Genomic DNA, 22,088 nt, shown 5'->3' on the forward strand with positions numbered 1-22,088 from the left:
ATTTTCACGAAAGTAAAATGTTCGTTTTTGTGGCGCTTTTGTATCTTATTTTGAAAGGATATATAAACGTTGCCATAGCAATCAGAGTCGGAGCGTGCAGTGGTCGAGAGATGAGTAGAGCTTGTGAGTCTTAAGTCTGATTTAGACGGAAAAATTTAAGAATTGTCGGCCGATTCTCCAAACCTCTGTGACCACAGAGTTGATAAAGTACAAAAGGTTTGATCGGTTCGTGTGTCCAAGGCAGGAGCAACACGAACCGATTCCAGTCACGAACATCCTGATTCCAGAGGATAATCCAGTAAAACGCCAAACATAGTGGGAATTTAGAATAACCAAACACGGATGACGATGTAGAAGCAATAGTGATAGTTTGTGGAGTCATTTTAAGAGATAAAAGATGTAACAAAAAGAAAAGACGACGGGAGCAGCCGCTCTATTTGCTGCACTATGATTTGGAGGTGAATGTTTTTTCATAGTTAACATTTTTAACTGAATAAACATAATAATGACCTTTAAATTTAATAATAAACATTTCCACATATCATCTCCGATATCCACCGGACTCAGTTGGGCGATATGTCAGCTGTTTGGGATTCCCCTCTGTTCTGACGTCACAGCGCTTTCTGATTGGCTACCTGTCACATTCAACAGGTTGTATTCTCGTTCCCAGTCAGGGAAAACCCCACAGGCTGCGATAAAAGGGCCAAGACAACCCAAATGGGGCATATTCAATATTTAGTGGGAACACCAACATGCCAACACACCTTATTTGACTGTTCATCCCCCCCACTCTCTCTGCCCCCCCGGGCCGCAAAAAAATGTCCAAGTCTTGACCGGTCCGCGGTAATAAAAAGGTTGGGACCACTGATTTAGCACATGCTAGTAGCAACACGAAGGATAAGCACTTTTACTGTTGCAGTTACCGTTCGGAAACTACCGTAATCAGTTCAGTTAAATCTAATCTTGGCAACTTTTTCTTTTTCAACCCTAATAAATGTGACATTCAATTGACCCGTTATGACTCAAATTTTGGGTGTCCGCCCCCCTATGCTGATGCTGCATCGTTGTGGAAAACCTGGAGTGGCAGAGATATCTGCGGGTTATATGTGTATATTTACAGGTTTTAAAAAAACAAAAAAACTTTGGGGTTGTGGCTTATAGTCCGGTGCGGCTCATAGTTCGAAAAATACGGACTATAATCCTTCCAGGATTTTTTCTGTGAAGAACCCAGAGAGGGTTGTTTGGTTATTATTTGTTTCATTAATAGTGTTATTTATTTCCTGACTTTTGTTCTGTGAAGAACCCAGGGAATGTTATTTGATTGTGCTTTCTGGAAAACAATACATTTTTACATTTAGGCACTCCTGCAATCGTCACACTTTTTCTGTTACAAACTGACTCCGGCCCCCCACCAGAGAAGGGAAAAGTTATGTGGCCCTCACAGGGAAAAATTTGGGGACCCCTGATGTACACCCTCATTGTGTTGGTCTGCCACATAAAATACATTGTATTTTGAGGTTGCAATGTGACACAATATCGATGCGTTCTTGGGATATAAATTATTTTGCACGATTCTACATATAACTTGACTTTAACACGCACCACGTAACGCTTATAAAGCTGCATGAATTTACCTCGACAATTACGCTTTTAAGCAAATTAACTCTCCTAATTTAACATTTTACTTCTGTATTATAGGACAGCAGACTGCAGAGCCGCAGAGCATACAGGAGTCTCTTCCTGCAAACAGCATGTCGGCTCAAATGCTCGAAAAAGACCAAGGAAGGGAAATGGGTAAGAAAAACTAAACTACACAAGGCTAAATAAGCAGATATGTTTCAATGTTTAATTTCATATCAACAATAATCATGATAGGATTTTGGTAGAACGATTAGTCTGCACTGATAGCCACAATAGTAGATCTGGAAACCTTTGCAACAACTAAAGTAATTACAAAAAAGTTAGTAAATTATTACCTCTTTTTTCTTGTGTGTTTATATCTTTTTTTTTTTTTGTCTTGTATCATGTTCTTAAAGCTGATCAGAATCCAGGTAAAGCACAGCCTAAAGAGCCAACCCCGGCTGAAAGCTTTGATGCTGCTGGAAGTGGAAGAACCTCAGGGATGGACGTAATCTCTTCCTCTTCAAAGAATGACCATGTGGTCCTTCCAGACCCAAATGTTGCTGCACAAAACCTGAGGCCTCTAGAAGTGAATTCTCCAAACTCAAAGATTGATCCCGTTGTTCCTTCAAGCTCCACTGTTGTAGATCTCAGTCTAGAGCCCTGCAGTAGTTCTCTCCAGCCACACTACATATCGTCCGTCTCTCAGATTGGAGGAACCCCTCGTCCTCAAGAGCTGAATGCTCCTTACTCAAGACATAACCTCGTTGTTCCTTCGGGTCCCACAAATCCCAAACCAAACACATTTAGTGGTGATCCTCTACAGCCAGGATTCCATACGGGTGTCTCTCAGCTCAGACGAAACTCTGGTCCTCTTGACGTGAGCTCCAACTCGGTAACTGAACTGATTCCTTCAAGCTCTATAAATCTCGATCAACCGATCAGCAGTATAAACTGGCGACTTGCTTCAAAGCTACTCTCTGTATTAAAGACTGGAAATCAGTCAGCTTTACATACTGCTGAAAGGAGAGAGGGTATGACAATGAGCCAGTCACTTGTTCCTCAAGAAAACGCTTTAGTTCCCACCACTGACCTCGGAGAGCCACACAGGTTACACATCAGTGTTCCTAAGGAGATCAGCAGAATAGGAAGGCCAAAGCCCAGTGAGACTGGGATCAATCAGCTGCCCATTAATGCCATCATAACCTCCAGGTCCAGCCACATTAAGCAGACGTTCAAAGGCCAAACTCGCACTGACGTGAGCAGATGGCAACAGCCGCCAACACCGAGCCACACTGAGACCGCGGCATCTCCAGGAGGCGTTGACCCTTACATCCAGCCTGCTTATCCCCCAAGTAATGTGCATCCGGGTTCTGCTCCAACACAGAGCCAGCTTCCCCTCGATGCTCTTGGATACCAGCAGTATCCAAGAGCTGGATACTGCTGGTATCCAAACCAGAGCTACCTTCAGCCGGTAGTGAACCCCATGAACATGCATTCGTTCAGTTTCAGTTTAACAGAGCAGATGCCTGTAGTTTGGACGAATGCCGATATGCAGATGTACAATTCCAGAAGGCCAGAAAGTGAGCAGTGACTTTACCCAATTTTGTTTGGTCAGCATTTTAAAAAAAATACAATCTCTTCAGCTCAGTTTGGTGTTTTCTTTTAATTCCAGAGCTCTGTCTAATGTAAATATGACTTCATATCGTCAGTGTTATCTTGTTAAAACAAATAGGTGTTTATCTTTCTGACCTATTTCAAAGGTTATAAGTGGTCTCACTACAAAGAGGCTTCCCGACTTGAAAATGATGTTAAGCTACCTCGGTGTTTTTGTGCATGCATGAGTTTTTTTTTTTTTTTTTATAAACAGGCATATTTCTTGTTTGATGCGTCTGTTCAATGTAAAATACGTTTTATTTCATTGGTGTATATGAATAAAATGTATGTTTTGTCTACTTTTTTACAAAATAACTTTAGTCCAATTGTTTATTTGGACTAAATCGTACACTTTGCATGACTTTGAAAAATCTGAAAGAGTTCTTTATGGACATGAATGTCATAATCAGAAAACAAACTTGTGGATTTTAAATCCAGGCATTAAGTTCAAAATGGATTTATGGATTGTATCCAACAAACCCAGGTCTAAACTAGACACCCACCACCTCTAATATTAAGATGAGCATGCCTGTGGTGTATTTTCTCAGTGGTGCTTTTCATGGTGCTGATGTAGTAATGCTTTAAGAGAAACGGCTGCTGCTGCTCATTTTGCAAGGGTCAGTTACAGCTTTACGCCGCAGCAGCAATCGATTGACAATATTGAATAAAATGGTTTTAATAGAAAATGAATTCTATCTAAATATATTTCCTGAACTCTGAAACTGATGGAGCTAATTGGAAGAATTTGAGGGACGGAGGATGGCAACTCGACCCCGATACATGCAGGCCTTGACGTGAGGATGAGTGAGGTACAGCAGGCAGAGGGGATTCTCTGATTCCTCCTGTTCCCAAGTGATGACTATTATCTAATCTTTCTTTGCCTTGAATATTGGGGCCCAGACCTTAGCTGATGTTGGAGGTCAGATTTTAGTACTACAGTCTTTGTGGTAGTTTCCTCATACGCATGTCCTTGGATCCTCTTAGCTTTGAGCCTGTTGTTCCTCTGCTTTATGGCAGGGTTTATGGGCTCTGCTGCTGCCATCATTCGTAGTCTAGCCAATAGCAGTCCGTAGCGGGAGAATGAAGTGGATTTGACCTTTAACCAGCTTGAATTACCTGCTCTTGACCAACAGCTGCTCAAAGGTCACTTCCTATCTCTGTCAGCAGTTTGAGTTCCTTTTACTTTTTTAATGCTTTACCATATGCTTCCTGTAGGAGCCTGTGATCCACACTGGGTCCTTCTTAGTTCCTCTTATGTCTTGCTTCACCTGTCCCCGTCGGTGAACTAACTTCTCTATTTATAGCACTTCAACAAACCTACACTACATAATTGCAGTTACTTATTTTCTGACTACAAATGCATCAAAAGTGTGTTTATAACTTGAGTCAGTTTAAATTATCTGTACGCAATGCTGCTGCTTCACAGTCTTGTTTTTTTTTTCAGGCCATTTGTAATGACGTTTCAGTTTTATATTTTGTAATTTCAACAGATCAATTTTAAGTATACTCTTTAAATCTGGACTTCATCTGGGAGTACTTGACACAGCTCTGCAAGCTAAACTTTAGTTGAACAGTGAAGATTTTATTTCAAACTGCAGCTTAATTCAACTGATCATGAGGCTGGATTCTGTCGGGAAAAGTTCTGCCTCCTCCCGCAGCTACAGATTAGAAATAAATTTGAGCTTTATGGTAGGGCTTGGCATGACATATACAAGTCCATTCATCTCAGAAAGAGAAGCCAGTGTAGAGTGAAATATTTCAAGTCTTTATGTCTAAATTATGATTATGATGGCTGATGGATAATGAAAACAATTCAGTTTCAGAAAATGAGATTATATATATACATATATATATAAAATAAATCCAAAACAGCTGGTGTCTAATCAGCTAATTAACAAAGCGCTGTAAAAGATTTTCAATCATGAAGACTGCTGACTTGACAAATGTCCAGAACACATCGTCATTGACGTCTTCAACGAGAAAGGTAATCGGCAGATGGTCATCGCCAAGAAAGCTGGTTGTTCACCAGACCCTGAAACCAACCATGTTTGTATAAAGTTGAGTGGAAATAGGCATATTCACAGCTTTGATGGGCTTATCAAGCGAAATTCATCCATGAATTTACAGGGGCTTATTTGAAGGAGTATATTTGAATCTTATAGGTCAACCGAGAGGAAATCCAGAAGAATTCAAAGCACAACATGAACTTGTAGGATTTGAATCCATCTTACCTTGGATTACCATCCATCCATCCATTTTCTTACACCCTTGTCCCTCAGTGGGGTCGGGAGGGTCGCTGGTGCCTATCTCCAGCTAACGTTCGGGTGGGAGGCGGGGTCACCCTGGGCAGGTCGCCAGTCTGTTGCAGGGCCACACAGAGACACACAGGACAAACAACCATGCACACACACACTCACACCTAGGGGCAATTTGGAGAGGCCAATTAACCTGACAGTCGTGTTTTTGGACTGTGGGAAGAAACCGGAGTGCCCGGAGAAAACCCACAAATGCACAGGGAGAACATGCAAACTCCATGGAGAAAGACCCGGGCCGGGAATCGAACCCAGAACCTTCTTGCTGCAAGGCAACAGCTCTACCAACTGCGCCACTGTGCAGCCCACCTTGGATTACAATCAACAAAAATTTTGAATGGATTAACAATGTCTATTACAAGCAACAGAGAACGATAAACTTTACTGTTGAAGGATTTATGGCCCTATCAACTCCATGAAACAAGTAGAATGACAAGACAAAACATACGAGCATTAGATTGGATTTTGGTCGAAATGTTTGCAAATCAATGCTGCATGTACATTCCTACACATACCTCACCAAAAGGCACATTTAGACAGGGTCACAACTACATATTATTCAGGTGGATGCGAACACATAAATTGGCCTGAGTATAAGCCCATTTTATTAAATTGAGTTAACTTGAAAGGCACACTTATTTGAAATCCTTGGGCTGACGGGAAATCTACCAGTTTAGTTTATAACTATTTCATTAAAGTGTTCTCTGCAAACCTGTGTTTCCGTTCGTATGCCATGTTTATAATTTGATGGATCTGCAAGCTGGTAGCATTGCTTAAGCAGTGACAGGTGAGAAGAGACGTATGCCCTCTTTGTGATTTCTTATGTTTTTGTATGCTTGTCACATGTGAAAGTTTCAATTCATCAAACTAATTTGAATTGCATGTCATAAACCAGACAAAGGACTTCTGAAGTGAACTAATTTATTTCAAGTATGCAACTGGTGTGAGTTAGGAAACCTCTGCAGGAGAACACGGGAAAGAGTCCAGTTTGGTGTAGACATACAGTATGTTACGGAAGAATTATTTGTTTATTTTTTGCCTCGGAGCATGTTCCTGCCAGACGGAAAATGAATTGAATCGTTTTGTCCAAGTTGTCTAAGAATAACTTAGATCTGGCAAAGGTTAAAAAATTAATTATTGTTTGAAACGGTCACATATATGGTATCCTGCAGATGTGGTGTTGCATAATTCTGGGAATCTTTGGAAAAATGCAGTGTTAGTTTTGGAGAGGATTGTGTATGCCAAAGTCAGATTGAGTTGGTTAGAAATTTTCAAACACACACCAATGTTATTAATCACTAAAATGCCTATGGGCTACAATTGGAGACAGCTCTGGAAAACATATACATCTCCGCAGAGCAGCCATACCCCCACACAGAGAAAAATGTTTACCTAATGCAACCAAGGTCAACCCCAGGTCTCAGAAAATCCAGCAACAAGTGTTGCTGCTAATGTTGACCCAACCAGCTTGGGTCAACATTAACAATATTTTAGGGAATGTTGTTCCCTAAAAGCAACAACATTTAGGAAAACTGAACTGAGAAGAGAAAGAAAAAAAAATACTAATAACAGATTCTTTGTAACATTTATGGGTAAACTAAAAAGATTTTGCTATTTTTTTAACTTAACATTTACTTATGATGCTAATTTTTAAACAGAAATTAACTAAATCATCCAGACACACTCTACAATGCAACATATTTTATGCCAACCATCCACAAAGCCGAGTCACTTGTGATTAGGAGTGTTTGAGAAACCAGTTTGCTTGTGAATTTCTATTCTAAATGTATGTTTTAGGCATATTAGTGTGAGACTTTTTTAGGCTGTAAATGTCAGCAGAAGGACAAAAATATTTTTTTTGCAGTTTTTCTTGTTTATTTGTTTTGCTACTCCTTTAAAATGTACAATTCTTATAAAGTGTAATGTTGATTAACATCCATTATTTGTGTGTTTACTTAAAATGAGTTACGAAGTAGACAGTATTACCACTTAAACCTGGTTTAACTTGGCTCCTCTTTAGCCTGGCTTAGTTCTTTTTAAGCTAAGCCAAACTTTGCTGACAAGGGCTGGTGAAGTCCGTCAACCTGCTCTTCTCCTGGATCAGTCGTTGTAACTCTCGGAGCCGAAATATTATTAATTGAGTTGTTTTTGCAGAAGATTTGGTGTGTCTCTTTTCCTTCCATTGTGCCTTGCTGTTTTCGTCCCATGTTCTGGAACGAAAACAGAACATGGAAAGGATGTCTGTTTGGACATGATAAGACCAACAATTTGAGACAAAAAATTTCTATTCAGTGGTCCTGAGATGGAGCAGATTTAAGTTCCTCTGTTGAAGGACGCGCAATAAACACTAAGAGAAAAGCGTGCCAGAAAAACAACGGTTACACGCCATTGGTTGGAACTTTCCAACACACACTAATGTAGACCAGTAGGTATAAAATCTCCTGTCATGTAAGGACAGGAGATTTTTTGTCGAGACTATGAGAGATTTTGTATATTGAACTGATGAAACTGTAATTCCGTGGAGTGTAATAAATCTCCGGCTCGTCTATGGCCTAGCAGCAAGAACTGCGTCTCTGTGTATCATTTTCCTTACTTATGTATTTAAGAGTAAGCCTCCCTTCAATTCCTCAATATAACCATGGTGAAGAGGACTACAGCAGGTAAGGTGAAGCACAGAAGATTGCTGGAACAAGGAACATAAATGATTTACCGATAATAAAAAATATATATGTAAAGGGACATCCAAAGGAGAATGTTGTAATGAACCAGCTGTAGGGTGGCAGCTGGTTGTGAGCAGAATGTACACTAGAATGATTGGCAGTGCTAAGATCCTCCCCCTGGCTTGTTTCTGACAGAGCAGCTATTTGTTCAGATGAGAACAGGTCCATTGGGAAAAGGCAGAAGAGCTTTAATTTTTATTGATTTTTCACAAAAAATCTGTCTCATGCTGTATGAGACAGATTGATTACTTGTCTCCTACTGTGAACAAAAATACTTGATTTTGAATTCTTCAACTAGCGTGCTTTTATTTTGAAGGCGCAACACAGCGTCACGTCACTGCACTCCCATTTTGAACTACCGGAGACAAATCACGCTGTTGAATGAGGCTGTAGGGATTGCTGCCACGAATATAGCTAACCTTTGAGGTCTTGTTGTTAGCTTACTTTCATATTATAGAAACAAAAAAATTTCAGATGACTTAACTTTTGGTTCAGTCATCTTAATCCTCGGGTGGTGACCCGTCCATGCTAACTTTGTTAGCTACACTAGCTAAAATGTTTTATTTCATTTCACGCGCATCTCTGTCCTCCCTTCATCGTTGACATAAGTGTCCCTGCAGGTATTACACATAATACACAAGAAGACAGCAACAATATTTATTCTTTTTTTTTTACTAAGGAAAATTACATGAAATAAAATAAATGGCGACACAGCGACTCGGATAAGTATCTTCAATCTGATTCGCGTTGGAAGACTCGTTAAGGAAAAAAAGGGGTCATCTTGACAATCACTGTTTTTCACAAGCTTCAAATGTGTCCCCGCCCCCAATTGTCGATAGAGACGGTTTATATATATATATATATATATATATATATATATATATATATATATATATATATATATATATATATATATATATATATATATATATATATATATATATACACACATACACACACACACACACACACACACACACAACACAACCCCGGCAGCCATAGTTTGGTTTTTGATTTGCTGTCTTTTTTGTTAGCAATCTTCGCTGTAATCTAATTTGTCCTGCAGCTACACGACTGCTTGATGAAATCATAATTAGTTTCACCTGTGCCGCAGCTCCTCATGTCTATTTATTGCAGTTCCATACTCACTTTTTTTTCTGTCTGTCCTTGAATTTCCGTGTTATCGGGACTTCATTTTACACCTGGCTATGCTAGTTTCTGGCTTTTTTTTTTTTTTTTAAACTCATGCAACCCTTAGTTTTTCAGAGATTGGCTGAGAATTAAAAAAAAATTCTTTGTTTACTTTTATATTTATCGATTTTGATGTGTGTAATTCCAGGATTGAATTGTGGAGCCGCGCTGACCGCAAACTATTTGGCGAGAAGGTGAGGATTTTATTTTATTTTTATGTTTAGCATTATATGAGGGCAATGCAAGAAGAGTAAGATTTTGTTTATATCAGTGATTCTTGAGAATAGGGACAAAACAGCTCCTGTGGATAAAACACAAAATTTGACTAATGTATACACAAAATAAATTTTTTTTCAAAGATCTGAATAAACTAAATTGGGTCATGTGAGCACAACAATGTATATTTTCCTGGTGTTTGCTGAATATTTTTTTATTTTAAACATAGTCGGTGGATGATGCCTGTAAAAGCCTTTGTCCAGGAGCAGAACTCAATACATTATAATAGTTTAAAATAATTAAAGAAATACTTTTTTTACTCTAGCCATTTATTGCCATCTTGTGGTGTTTGGTTAATTTACCACAGGCCAGTTAGCTTCAGCTTCCTGTTTGACAACATCAATCGTGTTTTTGATGTAACTGAGGCTTTTGTCAAGTTGTACAAATATTTGAGTGATAGTGGTGCAACAGTCCAAGCTTTTTATTCTCCTGATTACTGCTTCTTTTTTAAGAGACTGGCTCTTTTATAATGCTGTTCATGGATTGAACACCTGTCACGATCCTTCATGAAAGCTTTCCCTCCTTTTTCTCTAATCCATTTTATTTTATTCTTTCATATCTTGGTTTTTAAATGGATTTAGTATTTGCTCTGATTCCAGAGTCTACCGAAGCCTAATGAGCTAATTTGACTTTGCACTGGTAAAGGTAGATTCCCTGTCTGCTGTGATTTTTCTGATTTATGTTTTTCTTTAAAATTGTGGTCAATCTGAATATTGTGAACTTTAACACTCTTTCTGTCCTGTCTGGTTTCTTTGCCTAATCACCAGGGTAGATTTGCATCTTTTCACTTGTCATTCTTTGTTTCATTCCTTTCACTGAAAGACATTTCAGCTGTTTGGTTATTTGTGCATGCTTAGAATATAAAAAGGTGCAATATTCTGGATTTAGTTTAGTTATAACCCGTTAAGTGTATATGTCCTCTTTTTTTTATTATTAATTTTTTGTTCAGGTATACTTTTATTTCTATTCATCCCACATCTTTTGAGTTATTTCCTGTGCACATCAGTGCCTACTTTTGTGCAGTTTTACTTTTGCACCTTCAGACTTTTATGCAGACTATCCCACCATACTTACTGAGGGAACACTGTCACAATCACCTTTTTTTTGTTCTCCTCATGTACTGTAAGGAAATGCATTTACATTATTTCAATAAATATTGACTGTCAGCAATACTTTGTATAGTAGTTTTGCATTACTCTGAAAATGTAGTTGTATGTTCTTCAGCTTGCCTATATGGAAACAAGAATCAAAAAGACTGGAAATGGGGATTAGTAAAAAAAAAATTCTTAATAAAAGTGACTGGGGGAAAATTTTTCTAATTTTTATTCACAATCTATTGAAATACTTGGCTAAGAAAAAAAAAGTGATTTGCAAGTATTTGACATGTCAACCTCCAGTTCTTGAGAACTTGCACCCTGAAACTTGGATGAGTCTGTCAACACACCTGAAGCACATAATTGGTCATTACCAGGGCTCTGTGCAACCTGAACACATGAGGAAATTCAGTCCTCGAGTCAGGAGTGTTGGACTTGGACATGTCAAAGTTGTAGGACATCAGCCCTATAATGGACTGGAGTTTGGCATCCCTTGTTTAGGGCCTTGTCTAAGAAATTGTCTTCCAAAAAGATAAAGTAGAAATGTGGGGTTGCAAATTAAAGGACTAAATTAACCTGGAACCTGTTGTATTTAAATTTAAACACTGCATGCCTCAATGCAATTATTTCCCCTTGCAACAGGTTGAAACTAATCCAGAGCATCCAACACATGTCCAAGATGACGACGCATAAAACTACTCGACTCTCGTTTTTGTTGAATGAAGACGGAAGGGTGCCTTTGAAAGTATCACAGACTAACTCTGAACAGAACCAGGTTTCTATTCTAAAAAAGTAAGTAGTTTCCACGTTTTGGTTGGCAGTCTCATTTACATAGACCACTTTCACCTCACTGACGAAAACCTCTCCATTCCCAGGACTGCCAATCATAACCCAGCAATTGCAAAACCTGTAGCAAAGTCCAGAGTCTTGAAAAACAGTGGAACCGTTTCTGAAGAGCTGTCTTCAAGTTGTGCAGCAGAATCCAAAGTGGTGCAAAAGGTGTGCCTCGGTATCAGAACTAGTTCTACAACTGCAGATGGTTCTGAATGCAGTAAGGTGAAATCCAGTGCTGTCAAAGCATTGCCTAAGACTAAGATGACGTGCTTAGCCTCTGCTAGAATCCCTGAACAACCAGTTAAACCTACAAGTACAGCTAGTTCTGCTAAGACTGGGCCTGTTGAGAAGTTGGTTGACGTAAACACCGAAGTGCGTCCCCACCAGAGAAACTTACCACTTTCTACCCAACTGAACACCATATCTGAAAACGAGAAGCTACTGAAAGAGCCCTCCAACCTACCTGTAAGTGGAGCGAAGCAAAGCGGAAGCCTTCCTAAAATCGGCAAGTATTAACATTTTTGATTAAGTTTATCTATGTGAGGCTGCTTTTGATTAACATGCATCTTCTCTTGTGTTAGGCTTAAATCAGCTGATTATAGTGTCATGTCAAGAAAAACAGCAAGTCTATTGTCGGCTGTGTTCAGTCAGGCTGAGAACATCCACTCACTCCACCAGCTTCACACATTGCTGTAACTATGTGGTAAGTGACTTGAGTTGGTCTTTCAGAGATGAAAGGTTAACTTTTCCAATGAAACGACCTTTCTCTGTCTAGGAGAATGTTTGTTTGTTTGTATCCAGACTTGTAGCCATTGTGCAGGTTGAGGCAAACTGCAGAAAACCCTGGGCCCTTCTTCTCAAAGATTCTCAGAGCTCCTGTCTTAGCCTAATCATTCATATACAAGTTAAGTCTTAAGAGTGATATATGGACAATAACAATTGCAAAAGTGTTTAAGTCGCGTAGATGAGGCTTTAAATATCCCAGCTGTGGACGTTTCCTGGAAATGTATCAAACGGGCCAAGAAATTTATGTAATCTGAAGAAAAGGACCTTATTGGTAAAAACATCCGGATAGACGCCCATTGATCTGAAATCCAATGCTCTTGTAACCATTAAAAAAGGAGGAGATTTTCTGTAATTGTTGAACTTGTAATGTGTAAGCAGATGTGCTGAATAGATCTCCTTCCTCTTGGCATGATTGGAGTAGTGACATTAAAGTCCTGTGTGAGGATTTTTATTTTACATGTTTGCCACTTTTCACCCCAACACCTTCTAGTACAAACTTGTTTGATCTGAAAAAATGACCAACTATACATGGAGGAAAAACAAGGATGTGAAAACCAAACTGGCCTGGAGGAGGGCCAGCTGTTGGCACAGCTCTGCCCATTTTATGGACTTATTTTCTTTGACTCTTTTGGCCATCTTCCCTTCTAATGACACTCTTAGGCTCAATAAGTCTACTCCGAACATTTTGTCATAATGTCAGGAGCCCCCTTTAGGTGATTTTGTAGTTTTTTTTTATCTTATCAAAGTAAAATTCTAAGAAATGGTAGAATTCCAGATGTTTTGAGTTTTCATAATTTACATCACAATGTATCTTATTTCTGCTCCGACAGTCCTGAAACTGTCGGAGCCGAAATACCATCTAAGGAGTTGTTTTTGCAAAAGGATTTTTGGCAGTTCTCTAGTCCAAACTGACCTGACTCCCTTCCCTCCATTTGTGTACAAAGTGCACAAATGGACTCGGAAGGAATGCGGTCTCGACAGATTGGTCTGTTTGGTAGTTCTGAGAAGGAGCAGATGCAAGTCTGTTGAAATCATGTAGTCTTATGTCTTTGTTTGGATTTCCAAAAGTATATTAAAGGTCGCCCAACACACACCAGAGAAAAGCAAACCAAGGATCTGCTGGTAAAACTGCGCCTTTCACGCTATTGGTTGAAACTTTCCATTACACACGAATGAACACGAGAGTATAAAGATGGTTGAATTTGAGACTTCGGGAGAGATTTTTTTTTTTTTTGTCAAGACTATGGAAAATTTTGTGTATTGAACTGACGAAACTAATTCCGTGGAGTGTAACAAATCTCCGGCTTGTCTATGGGCTAGCAGCAAGACCTACGTCTGTGTATTATTTTCCTTACTTATATTTTTAAGAGTAAGCCACCTTCAAATCTTCAATAAAACTCAAAGAATACTTACCATTTTAATCCATTAGAACAAGGGTGCACAAGTCCAGTCCTGGAGTGCTATAATCTTGCAACTTTTGGATGCATCGCTTCTATAACACACCTGAGTCAAATGAACTGCTCATTACCAGGTGAATGACTGCTGCAGAGGGAATTCATTAATTTGATTCATCTGAAAGTTGCAGGATGGGACTGAAGTTGGGCACACCTGTAATAGAAGTTAAGTTGGTTAACCTAAACTTTGAATCTTTGCCTATAACATTTTACCCCTCCATTCTTCCTCACATGCAAGTTAAACCCTAGCATTTCAATTAATGATTTCCCAGGTACTATGCTGTGTTTTTACTGTGCTTTTCTTTTTTTCTTCTCTAGAAAATGAAGTATCCAGGATGGACTGCAAATTTATCAGAGATTGGGGGCAAATTCAAAGACATTGTGGCCCATTTAGCTGAGATTGAGAAAAGCATAGAATCACAGAAGCCACAGGTGACAAGCTCTTGCAGTTACCATTGTTTCTGATATTGTTGAAGTCCTACAATTTTGATGTTATTTTCCTGTTTTTATTTCTAAGATGTGTAACCATTTACAAATGCTTCTAATCATTTTTAAATGGTTGTACACACATCAGAGAAACTAAATTTGTCAGAGTGCAGGTTGGAGACTGTCATTCCAGGAGCAGAAAGCCATGCAAGTAGGAGACTATTCCCAAGAGCCTGCATACTTGTCAAAATAGTTTTTTGTTTTTTTTGTATTGTTGTGTAACCTGCTATTATTCTGTGAACTGATTCCAAAAAATGTGATGTGGTTGGAAGCATGAACACCCTCGCCTTTCTCCATGTAGTTTTACCTTTGTGGGGTTTCTCTTAAAACAAATTGTACAAAATTTGCATATTATTATTATAGATGGTTGGTACAGGGTAGATTTGGCAATGCAGCAATTAGTTTCTAGCACCAACACATCCAACCAAGCAGTTGGGTGTTTAACATTTTAGGACTATGCAGTTTGTTAACTTGCACACCTTGTTTAGAGAATCTATTTTAAATGCATTTTCTTGTCATTCCTTTGTTCATTTTGTAGAGGATAGAAGTGAAGAAGGGGTTCTACCTAAAGCTTGCTGCTCTTTCAGAAAAAGAAGGTAGTAAAATCTTAAATGTTTCAAATATTTCAATTTTAGAAAGCCACATAGTCGGTGCTCCTTTTTTACCTAAAGTAGTTTTTTGTTTTTGTTTCGACTGTAAAATATCTTTTACGGCCTGGCAAAGCTGGCACCCTGACATTTTCTGCTATAGTCCGGAGTAATCTTTTACCAGTTGGCCTGTCTGTAGTAAAGTTTACGTTTAGGTAGGAATAATTGATGTAATCGGTTTAAAATTTGCCTTGATACCCAAAATGTACTTGATGATAAACAATTTAAACTTGGTTCAATTAATACGGCTGAATTAAGTTTGATAATGCATCATAGCATGAATTTGTCATTTCAAAATCTAAGTGTTGTTTTGATATCAAGTAAAATTATAAAACAAAAAAATCTAAGTGTGTTCTACTGATAACTGGGAAGTAATTCATTAAAATGTTGTGTGCATATTTAGAACTGCCTTTCTGGCTTGTCTCTCGATTCTCAGCTATTGAGGAACTAAAAACAATTGAGCGACAAGACCCCCGAGACTCATCCTCTGTAGCTGGAACTGTGCAAATTTACCGACAGGAAGCTCGAAGCCCATGTGAAGTTTCAAGCTCAAATGATGGTAACTTGTAAACAAACATTTTAAGGGTTTGACTTTTAGGACTATTGAAGACAGAATTCTTCAGATTTGTTTATTACTGTTTATTTTAGCTTACTCCGACTTAATTCGAATTGATCTTTCAATATTTTTATCCAAGGTGAAGATTGTAAAGCTGGTACTCTGACTCGGGACCATCTCCAGACATCTGCAAGTTCCAACAAAAAGGACCAAGATCATGTTCCAAGGAGCGAAACTAAAGATTCTGCTGGTTTGACTTCATTTATTTGTTGGGTTTCTCCAAGAAAATTATTTCACAACTTCTTTCAGCATATATTCTTTTTATTTCAGAAACTGCTAAACATGATCCATTTATGCCAGCTATTGATGCTCAGCCTCAAAGTCTCATGGGTAGTCCCAGTAAGTAATTTATTTATTTTACTGATATCTGCATCTATCAGCCTGTTGGTGCATTCCTTGCATAACAAATCATTAATTTATACAAATTCTTCACTCAAATTTGGCAGGAGTGAAAGTGGAGAAAGTGGACTCCATTTTCCCACCAGAAAGAATACTTTCAAAAAGTCATTCACCCGCACAAGATGCACCAAAAGCTGGTAACTGTCGACCAAAAGTTGAAATGTGCAGCCCCCAGAAACGAGCAGAGTCTGTACAAATAAAAAGGACTGGACTGGGCCACAAAGTGAGAGAAGCTCCAATGCATGACAGACGTGATGAATTACCACCACCACCCATAACTTGTTTTGGTTAGTGTTCAGCTTTCAGGTTGAACTTTGTCATTTACGAGTTGACTTATAATAATGGATGGCTGTTACAGGGAGAAAAGCTTCAGGCTGCAGTAATTTGGTCCTTTTCTTGCACGCAAGACAAGTGGACACCAAACGGGTCATTGGTGAGAACCCCTCTCACATCTGTCAGCGTTTTCCTGCCACTTTACAGAAACTTGCAGCCTATCTGAACAGTTTCTCCTCATCAGGTATGGAGTTTTTGTGGGAGTGCAGAGGGATTTGTCTGGACACTTTCTATCTGTGTGAAAGCTGTGAGGAAACGGTCTCAAACTGTGACATCTGTCAACATGTGACCAGTCACGATCACCAACTCAAATACACGGTGAGTGTTGGGTTAAAATTTGGGGAACCTCTAATCTATCCACTCTTTGAGTGGAATAAGTGTACTTATCGGCGCTAAATGCATTCTTTCCCCACTTTTTCAGTGGAAAAAGCACCCCGAGTTTCTGAAGATATTCTTGCAGGAGGAAGACTTGCCTCAAGTCTTGAAAATCCACATTTTGCAAGAAGTTATCTGGAGGCTGGCAGAGCGTGACATGTTCCAAAACATTGATGCAAAGGTAATTACCCACTAATGATTAGATCAAACATGATCATTAAATGTATATGAGCTAACTTCTGATTTAATAACAATTTCCCTTTTTTCTCTCAGTGCATAATACTTCAACAAAAATTGCATCAGTTTGTCAGGATGGCTCATTTCAGTGAAGGTAACATCTTTAAGTTTACAAACGGGTTGTATACCACAGTTTGTATAATATTTTTCTTTCTTTATATATATTTTTTAAGCTTTAAAAATTGTGCAGGGGATCCTTAAGGAAGAAGAGAAATCAACCATCCATCTGCCCCTCAATGCTGCATGCCAGCGGAGTAAGTCTAGTTTTTATTTTTATTCTCTTCAAGCTGGCACCACTTGTTGCTAGCCTGGTCATTTAATCTCTTCATCATTTCAAATTGTATGTGTGAACTTCTGGAATCTGACTTCTGCGTAAGCAAGTGGAAGGGGGCTTCTTTCGACTTTCAAAGAAAACTTCCTTAAAAAAAATCTTGTTTCTCAAAGCAAGAGCCCTGCATGACCTTCAAGGCTGCTTTTGTGTCTGTTGTACCAAACAGTTTGAATGTTTATACTGTCTTCTTCTTTGAGACATGTAAGGGGAAGAAAGTGAAATTGAACATGCAAACTTCTGATTGCAATACTTCTCTACCCACATCAAATTGAAGATTTATCACATCAGCCTGGCAAGTTTGTTCTGGCTTTGTGATTGAGTTTGGCTAAGATTCCTGGTTGGACAAAGTATGAAAGGTTAGTCTCAGAGCAGTTCTATACATCCTTTGCACTATACCTGCCTTACACCTCCTTATCCTTGCAGGATCACAGGGGGCTGGTGCACATGTCCAGCCGTCATTGGGCGAGAGGCGGGGTACACCCTACACAGGTCCCCAGTTCATCACAGGAAAAACATCTATACACGTGCATAAAAACAGTTTGGAGAGTCCATTTAGCCTAACGGTCATATTTTTGGACTGTGGGAGGAATCTGGAACCAACTCATGCAGAAAGAACCCAAGCCAGGATTCAAACCATGTATTTTGTCTTAATTGAAATGGATTGAAAAAAATGAAATGATGGCACCATGGAAAGTCACATTGTTGGGTTTTGAGAGAGCATTTTTTTGTTTTGCTTCTTGGGTGTCAGGGGTGTCCAAAGTCGGTCCTCGAGGGCCGGCATCCTGCATGTTTTAGTTCTCACTAGTGGTTGTAACAATTTCTTCAGCAAGTCAATGTTCTCCTTAGGCCTCTAATGAGCCATCATTTGATGCAGGTTTGTAAAATCAGGGAGAGAACTAAAACATGCAGGATGCCGGCCCTCGAGGACCGACTTTGGACACCCCTGGTCTAGTAGCAGACAAGAGTTGGTAGAATGTTTTGGCATTGATTGATGAAGGGGATAATTGAATATGATTTGACGGGCGGGGAGGAGATGCTTTTTAATCTGTATTGGATATGAGCAACCGCTTTCCCTAGTTTGTCTGCAGTTCAAGTACTTCTGGGTTTTCTGGTGCATGCACTTGCTATGGTATTACTGATTCTCTCTCCTTCTAATAAAGGCCTGTAGCGCTCCCCGTCACTGGAGCATACTGACTGGTTCAACGTTGTCAGACCACATAGATTGACTAAAATGCCCCACACCATAATATTTTCTAAAACCCCCAACACTTCCATTTTTGATGCTGAAATAGTTGTTCATGGAAACTCTAGCTAATCTGACTCAGGCCATTTCACCTGTTAGAGGTGTATCGCCAAACAGCTGGAAGTTGCAGATTATCAGTGAAAATGTCTTATTAAAAAAAATTCCTGTTTTTATTTCAGATGAAGAAATTACAAAAGGCACAGTTTTGGAAGAAATGTCCAATGTTGGAACATCAGATGTAATAACAAAAATGGACTTCAGTCCTGTGGATATGAACTGCTCTTCAACAAAGACTGATTTGGTTAGCTCTTGTGTCCCTAATCGAAGAGTAGAAGATGCCAAACCCAATCCTTTTCAAAAGCCAGTGTTGACATCAGCTCTTGCTTTGCCTCAAAGCTCTGGTCAGAAACTAGTTCCAGAAGAAACATCTTGCACAGCTTTCGGAACAAAACTGAACATATCAGTCAGCGGCCCAACTAAAAAACGACCAGCTGTTCAAACCCTGCACAAAACCAGCAGCCCATCGACTGACCCCCTGCCACCTAAACGTACGCGCATCATGCAGAAGATCAAGAGTGAGCCCGCTTCTCCAAATTCAATGTCTCCTCCAGTCAACCTTCCTGCAGGCCCTTCTCTGCTTGGTATCAAAGATGAAGACTCTGGACCCAAGCAACTTCAATCCACTGTGAATCAGGATTTGTTTTCAAAACTAACTTCTCATTTGAAACGGATCACCTCCAAGTTGGCTAAGGATAATATTAAAACCATTCATTTCTGTCCAACCAGTTCTCCTGCAATTCCTCAAACTCGTTGGGATGCAAAAATTGATAACTCTGGAAGTGTGTCATACCACTGGGACTCAAAACGTCACCTGATTCAAGCTCCAGTGAGGAAGAATCCACCCACCAACTTGTTAGAAGGGACTAAGATGGTGACATCTGATTTGGGGTGTGAGAAGGAACTTGTCACCGTAGGTCTCGACTCTGCTCCTAAAACCGTCTCGTCCTCTGAAAGCCTACAGCAGAGCGTTGCACATAATGTGACTGAAGAAAAGCCCATCACTGTTCTAGCTCCTACTGCTGACCTCTTTAAACTACAGGATCAGCAATTCTTCTGTAGAAATGAGAGTAGATTTTCATATGGTTGTGCCGCTACCAACCCTAACTCAGGACAAACACCGGAGCCAAAATGTGACCCAGAACCTGACGGGAATGCGATTGGTCCATTACTTAACACTACTGGAGCTGACCAGCCAGACCCCATAAAGCACATGTTTCAGTGCAGCTACACTGAACAGGCTAACACTGACATTAACGTAAACGATCAAATCGGTTTCCACATTGATCCACCACTAAGACCCACTTTCACTGTGGCGACTTCAGGAGGCTGTGATCCACACGTCCAAGCTGATTGCAGCCAAATGGGGAATTCATGTTATCCTTCCTATCGGGCTGGTCAAAAACAGGCGGATGCTTCATTTAGCACTGAAAGCTCACATCAACCGTTCATCTATTCAAGCCTGATCTACCCACAGCACATGGTGAACCCCTTCAGTCTTTCTCCTTTCAGATATCATTTGACACCCCAATTACCTCCAGGGACGGGGTCTTTCAACACGCCGTACTACCCATGGATGGCAGGGATGAGAATGTGAATCTTCTCTGGACTTGTATTCATAGTTTTCTTTTTTTTTTTTTTTTTTTTTTTTTTTCTGCCTTCTTGCATTTTTGTCCTACAATTGTTAAAACAATTTTACATACGTTATTGTGAAGTGATTTGTTTGCAAGCCGTTATGTTTTCCATGTTTAACGTACACCTGACTTTAGGGGGAAAAATGTTAAACTATAAAAGGTTCTTGATTGGTTTGTTTTTAATCAAATTCTACATTGCATGGATTTTAGATATGGAACTGTTTCTGAATGTAAGTTTAGTTTTTAGTAAAAATGTTTGTTTAAAAAAAGCCATTTGCAGCCTAACTCACACAAATTGTTCAACTGTCTTTGTTCTGAGAGTTGGAGTACAGATTTGCTAATGATTGTCCATTAGATGTGATAGTTAGACCCAATTAGCATTATCTTAGTTTTAAAGTTTTTATTGTTCCATTGTTATAACATGGTAATACAACTTTGCTATCTTCTGTTGGCCTAAAGATGTTCATCCTTTAAATGAGCCATCTAGGGTCTTGCAAGATGTGACTACACAATTAAAAAACTACACTTATAAAAAGGTGAAGACTTATACTTGTATACCTGGCATGGATAGGATATTTGTAATTGGTAATTTATTTCTTCAATTTATCTTGTAAAGAATCTGTTATTGTTGGAAAACCTGTTTCAAAAGTTCTCACATGTGTGAATAAAGTTTTGTTGAGAATGTCTGTTGCTCCTATGGAAACTAAACCAAATCCTCTCTGATATTGGTAAACAGCTGATTTTGCTATCAAGCCTCATTTTGTGTGATTATTCTGTTGGATGCTTAAAGTTTAAATAAGAAAAAGATATACTGCCAGTTTAATTTCAGTCCCAAATGTGATTCCTAAACGTTCCTCTGCTTTTAAATGGATTCCCTCAGTGAAAAGTCGAGTTTGTACAAGGTAAGAAACTGATTAAATGAACATTACCAGCTTTTTTTTTTTTTTTGTCATGCTTTTGTAAATATCTCAAGTTGTCCCACTATTTTCTTTGGCAGACCAGTTTAGGATCTTAAATGTCTTCAACCATAAAATAAACTTAAAAGTGAATACCTCTCCTTAGTCCCTGAGGAAAGAATTCAACACGGGAGAAAAGGGAGGCTAGCATAAACAACTTGGCCATGTTTCATTTCATGGCCAAGTTGTGACTGGCCGTGAATGTTGCACTCCCTCATGCCAATCAGGGTCTTGCGATAACTCTGTGTTATGAGATAAACGCGTTCTTTTGAAAATTATTACAGGCGCCGTTCAAGGCAAAATCAGAGATGGATGCCCTACAAATGTTTGTTTCAAGGAGTTTTACTTGCACGAGGCGAGCATACATTTGAGTTACGGGATCAGTAAGATCAAAGACATTCCCTGTCTACAATGGAAAGATCTTTGAGACTTCCAAAGACATCTACAAAGGCATTCAACCTACAACACAGGAAATGATTTTCTGCAAATGCTGAAGTGTCAAAAAAGGTCACAGCTGGTGAAAAGGCATGTATCCTGCTTAGATACAAAGAAGTAGGAAAAGATGAACAAAGAATGAATTCGGGGCCCATCAGAAAAGCAGAAGAGAAACTGGTTTTTGCACTTTCTATACTCTGCAGTTTCCACTCTCTTGCACTTTATACTAGATACACCTGCATGTGCGGACTGAGTAAAGGAAACTAAACAGACACGTTCAATATTTTCCATTAGTCATCAAAAGGTTACCGAGACAAAAGTTATCTTTTCAACAATCCATCAAGTTTATTTGCACAGTGAATTTCAGTATCAAGGCAGTTCAAAGTGCTTTATGTC

General features: G+C 39.2%; 2 protein-coding genes across 12 annotated transcripts in view; both read left to right on the forward strand.

Moving 5' to 3' along the window:
- Positions 1-3,966, forward strand: part of LOC103472337 (uncharacterized) — a 43,240-nt gene extending 39,274 nt beyond the window's left edge. For 6 of the 7 annotated variants that reach the window (XM_017307634.2, XM_017307636.2, XM_008421904.3 and 3 more), the window contains 2 exons: positions 1,699-1,794; positions 2,037-3,966. In XM_017307634.2, coding sequence (XP_017163123.1) covers positions 1,699-1,794; positions 2,037-3,214 — 1,274 coding nt within the window. In that variant the 3' untranslated portion in view covers positions 3,215-3,966. Of the gene's footprint in view, positions 1-1,698; positions 1,795-2,036 lie in introns of those variants that run through there. The other variant, XR_014089615.1, reaches the window with a different exon arrangement.
- A 5,335-nt stretch (positions 3,967-9,301) lies between these two features.
- Positions 9,302-21,202, forward strand: LOC103472338 (uncharacterized). 5 transcript variants are annotated; one of them, XR_014089616.1, is made up of 16 exons: positions 9,302-9,693; positions 11,512-11,661; positions 11,745-12,208; positions 12,285-12,406; positions 14,262-14,375; positions 14,968-15,025; positions 15,480-15,635; positions 15,772-15,882; positions 15,963-16,031; positions 16,139-16,378; positions 16,450-16,524; positions 16,609-16,742; positions 16,846-16,980; positions 17,073-17,130; positions 17,210-17,723; positions 17,791-18,778. XR_014089616.1 is itself a non-coding variant. In XM_081612208.1 (16 exons), exons 1-16 carry the CDS (start codon positions 9,632-9,634, stop codon positions 20,262-20,264), a joined length of 3,504 nt encoding a protein of 1,167 aa, XP_081468334.1. In that variant the 5' UTR covers positions 9,302-9,631; the 3' UTR covers positions 20,265-21,202. The 5 variants fall into 5 exon arrangements, 4 of the variants coding, with proteins under 4 accessions (XP_081468334.1, XP_008420130.1, XP_081468335.1 ...); XM_081612208.1 differs by lacking the exon at positions 17,791-18,778 and adding an exon at positions 18,790-21,202 and having other exon boundaries at positions 17,210-17,290; XM_008421908.2 differs by lacking the exon at positions 17,791-18,778 and adding an exon at positions 18,790-21,202 and having other exon boundaries at positions 15,513-15,635; positions 17,210-17,290.
- Positions 21,203-22,088: the final 886 nt, after the last annotated feature.

This window comes from Poecilia reticulata, chromosome 11 (genome assembly GCF_904066995.2).
Source record: "Poecilia reticulata chromosome 11, P_reticulata-male-v2, whole genome shotgun sequence".
In the NCBI taxonomy this organism is placed as follows: Eukaryota; Metazoa; Chordata; class Actinopteri; order Cyprinodontiformes; family Poeciliidae; genus Poecilia; species Poecilia reticulata.